General features: G+C 48.2%; 1 protein-coding gene across 1 annotated transcript in view; it reads right to left on the bottom strand.

Moving 5' to 3' along the window:
* EVA1C (eva-1 homolog C) overlaps positions 1 to 3,752 on the bottom strand; it is an 84,336-nt gene that overhangs the window by 12,190 nt on the left and 68,394 nt on the right. The window contains exon 5 of the mRNA XM_023517444.1: positions 2,572 to 2,715. Coding sequence (XP_023373212.1) covers positions 2,572 to 2,715 — 144 coding nt within the window. The remainder of the gene's footprint in view (positions 1 to 2,571; positions 2,716 to 3,752) is intronic.

A 3,752-nucleotide genomic window follows, 5' to 3' on the forward strand; every position in this document is an offset into this window, starting at 1 on the left:
CAGCCATGCACTGCCCTTCTCAAGTCAGGCCCATCATATGAGCTTCTTTTGTTCCCTCAACTCCTCAAACCCCATTCTTCTCCCCCTGTGCCACCACTGAGGTCCTCGTCTCACACTGTTTTAGAGAAGACAGAGGCCACGTGATAGGCGCTCCAAGGTCTCTCCTCATCCATTCCCACAGCTGCCCTCCCTCCCATCCAAGATCCACCTCACCCTCTCTGCTTCTCCCGGACCCCCACCCTACCAGCACCCCTGGTCTCTTCAGTATCTCTCATTTCCACTTCCCAAAGGGTTCTCCAAGCCACCCAGTTTTTACACGTCTCCTGGTGCCACTCCAGCTAAGTCGTTCTCCTCCTGGTCTTCCTCCTGGTCCGACCGTCTTCTCCTCCTGGTCTTCCCCCGCTGCTATTCTGCCACCCCCATCCATCCTCTGCCCTACGGCCAAGACGTCTTTGCGGCTCCCACTGAAGAGACAACGTGCCCATGAAGACCTCACAGGCCTCCTTTATGCTCTGGCCTAGAAGTGACGACACTGATGACATGGAGTCACAACCACATTTCTAAGTTCAACGAGGTGGAGAATCCTAGTGTTCTGTGTGCTCGGAACGTGACTGGCACTCCTCCCCAGACCCGGGTCCTGTCCTCTCCAGCACCATCCTCCTCCTCACCAGCTCCCTTCCTCTACCTCTCAGCACCAAACGGCCGGATGCCACCCACCTTCCTAGGGTGCGGCGGAAAGTTCACTCCAGAGGAGTATTCTGGAAGGCTTTTTGAACCACCTCTCCCAGGATAAATTAGGGCCACTCCACTGCTATCCCCTCTCTTAATATCCTGCTCTTTTCTGAAATATCTTTATCACAATGGGTAACATTGTGTCTGACTATTATTTATTCAATGTCCATCTCTCTCACCGGATCATAAACCCCAGGACAGGACCGTGTCTCTTTGTTTCCTATGGAATCCCTGGCACCTGGGACAGCTCCTGACACATAGAACATGCCCACACCATGCTGAATGAGTGACTGAGGGAAAAAAGCTTGAACTGGGACATGTGGCCCCTGGGCTCTGAAAGCTCATCTCAACCCCAGGTCAAAGGAGCCATGGCCCTGGGAAAATACCAGAACATGGGAAGGCATCAGACCTCCAGCAGGCTGAAGTCCTGCTCCTCATTCAACCCTCAGCTGAGGAGGTCTGAAGTTACGAGAACCTCAGGTGATGAATGTTGGCTCCTAGGGGAACCTCAGGCAGAAGGGGCTTACTGCCACCCACTGCTGCTTGGTCATGGCTCCTGCAAGGTGAGTGTGGGTGTGCGTGAACACATTTACGCAGTGGCTTCATGGTACTTATCACAGCATTGATAATGCAGAGAACAAAATGTTTAGTTCAGGATATGAGTCTGGGATGCGAAGCACTGATACACACTCAAACATGCATGAGCCTTGGAAACGTGCTAAGAAAAGAAGCCAGACACCAAGGATCGGGCCGTGGGTGCTCCGTCTATATGAAATGTCTAGTACAGGCAAATATCCATTAAAGGCAGGAAATAGATTGTTGGTTGCCTGGAGCTGGGGACAGGTGTGATGGGTGGGTTGGGGGGCATAACTGGTAGAGGATAGTTTCTTTTAGAGGTAATGAGAATATTCTGGAACTCATTGTGGTGATGGTTGCACAATTCTGTGAATATACTAAAAGCCATTAATTTATATGCTTCCACAGGTGAATTGTGTGGTCTGTGAATGGTTTCTCAACGAAGCTACTTACCAAAAGAAAAAAAAAAGTGCCCAGGGATGTTTGGCAAGAGAAAAAGAAGTTTCCAAGAACACAGGGATCAAGTTCCTTGGTTATAGTTCTTTTTGCTGTCCTTTGCTTTTATGCTCATTTCAAAAAGAAAAGAAAAAAACAGCCAGCATATTGGGATTACAAACTGGAACTCCATCGTACCCTCAGGAAATAGCGAACGGCTGATTTCCTTTAAAGTAGCTTTATGAAATTAGAATCTGAACAAAGCAAGCATCTCGTTTTATTATTTAAAGACACTAGGAAAACAAAGTAATGCTGTCGCGTAACATTTTTAATTGTTCTACGGTAAACATTTGATCCGTTGACTCAGTGCTGTGGGCACACTGATAAAGTAGCTGTTGGCAGCACAGTGAGTTCGTCATTTAGGGCCTGGAAGCAATAGGAGAGGTCACGCTGGAGCCAGACAGTAACGCTGTGAACTTGCATGACATCCCAATAAATTCGAGAGCCTCTTAAGAACCAAGATTAAAATCACTGATTTCAATTTTACCCTTATTTGCTTGTTTTCCTACCCTCCCCACTGGCTGCCGATCTGATTGCTCAAAGCACTTTTAAAACAAATTTTGACCCAAGAAAATTCTATTGCTTATCTGATGTGAATGTCACAAACAAGAATAAAGGATAGGAAAAAAGAGGGGCACCTCTTGGATATCTGGGATATCCAGCACCAGGAGGAGAGTTGTGTGGCTTGTTCCACGCAAACTCCTGCTGTCCACGTCATTAGCGCCCCCCAAAGAGGCAGGGTCTTCAGGCAGCTGGGTCTGTTCTTACCACAGGCATAGGTCACAGTGAGGTATTTTTTCACTCCTGGCAGACAGGGGCTTCCGAAGTGCTGATTGTTGACAATGACTTTGCATCTCTGTTTCCCATAGCACCTTCTGGATAGTACTTGCAGAGCTGAGTAAGACAAGCAATCTGAAAAGCAGGAAATAGCCACAAGAACTTCATGTTGTGATCCACACACACGGCCACCTCATAGCTTATGGCATTCTCTGAAACGAAATAGACTGAGCTGGATTTCAAGTCAAATGAAGAGTTTCTCTGCTTATTTTTTGTCTCAGGAAAGTACCCAATATGGGCAGGGCCAGCTTCCTGGTCATGTCCTGGAAGTCTCTGGGCTTGGCTTAATGCTCTGCCAATTTGCACTGAGCCCTGCAAATTATGTAGCGGGTCCTACGTATGGGGCAGGTAAAATATGAAGAACATTGAAGGAAGGTTCTTGGTTCCTTTATGACCTTTGCCACTCTTTGAGTTATTCTTATTTATTTGAGAATCCAACTCTCCTACATGACCATAAGCTCCACGATGGATTATTTCTATTTTGTTCATCATCAAATTCCCATGCCTAGCCTACTGTGGAAATCAATAAACAACTGATGAAAGAATGAATAAAATAAACCAATAAACACAAGGACAGGTTTCTCAGCACCCTGGCATCATGCCACCTTAACTGGACACCATTGGAGGATGAAGCTCTGTGCTATGTACCGTCAGAAAAACCAGCAAGAAGAGCCTGCCTTGCACTTGGAGGGCGTGCAGTGGAGCCGGAGAGATAAATCCCACATGTGAGAGCAGGTGTCTTGCAGTGGGGAACAGTGAAAGAGTGTCAGCGGGGAGTGGCCCAGACAAGAGCTGCTGCGTCAGAGGCGGGAGAGATCCCTGTGGGCAGGAGAGGAGCTAGATCATGAAAGAAAGAGCAGGAACTTGGTGGAAACAGACAAGAGAGAAATGCAGGCTCAGGAGAGTGGGCTGGGAGCGCTGTGGGGGGCTGGCCGAGGGCTGGCAGGGTGAGAGTGGGCAGGGCAGCCTGGCAAACAAATGCAGCAAGACAGTGACTGCTTTTGAAGGCTTAGCTAGAAGGATTTGGACTTTATCCTGCAAGCAGCAGGGAGCCTAAAGAGATGGTCTGATACTACTGTCCTTTGAGGACAGTGTACAGGATGACCCCCTAC

Source organism: Otolemur garnettii, unplaced genomic scaffold (assembly GCF_000181295.1).
Source record: "Otolemur garnettii isolate 467f Iridium unplaced genomic scaffold, OtoGar3 scaffold00111, whole genome shotgun sequence".
Lineage (NCBI taxonomy): Eukaryota > Metazoa > Chordata > Mammalia > Primates > Galagidae > Otolemur > Otolemur garnettii.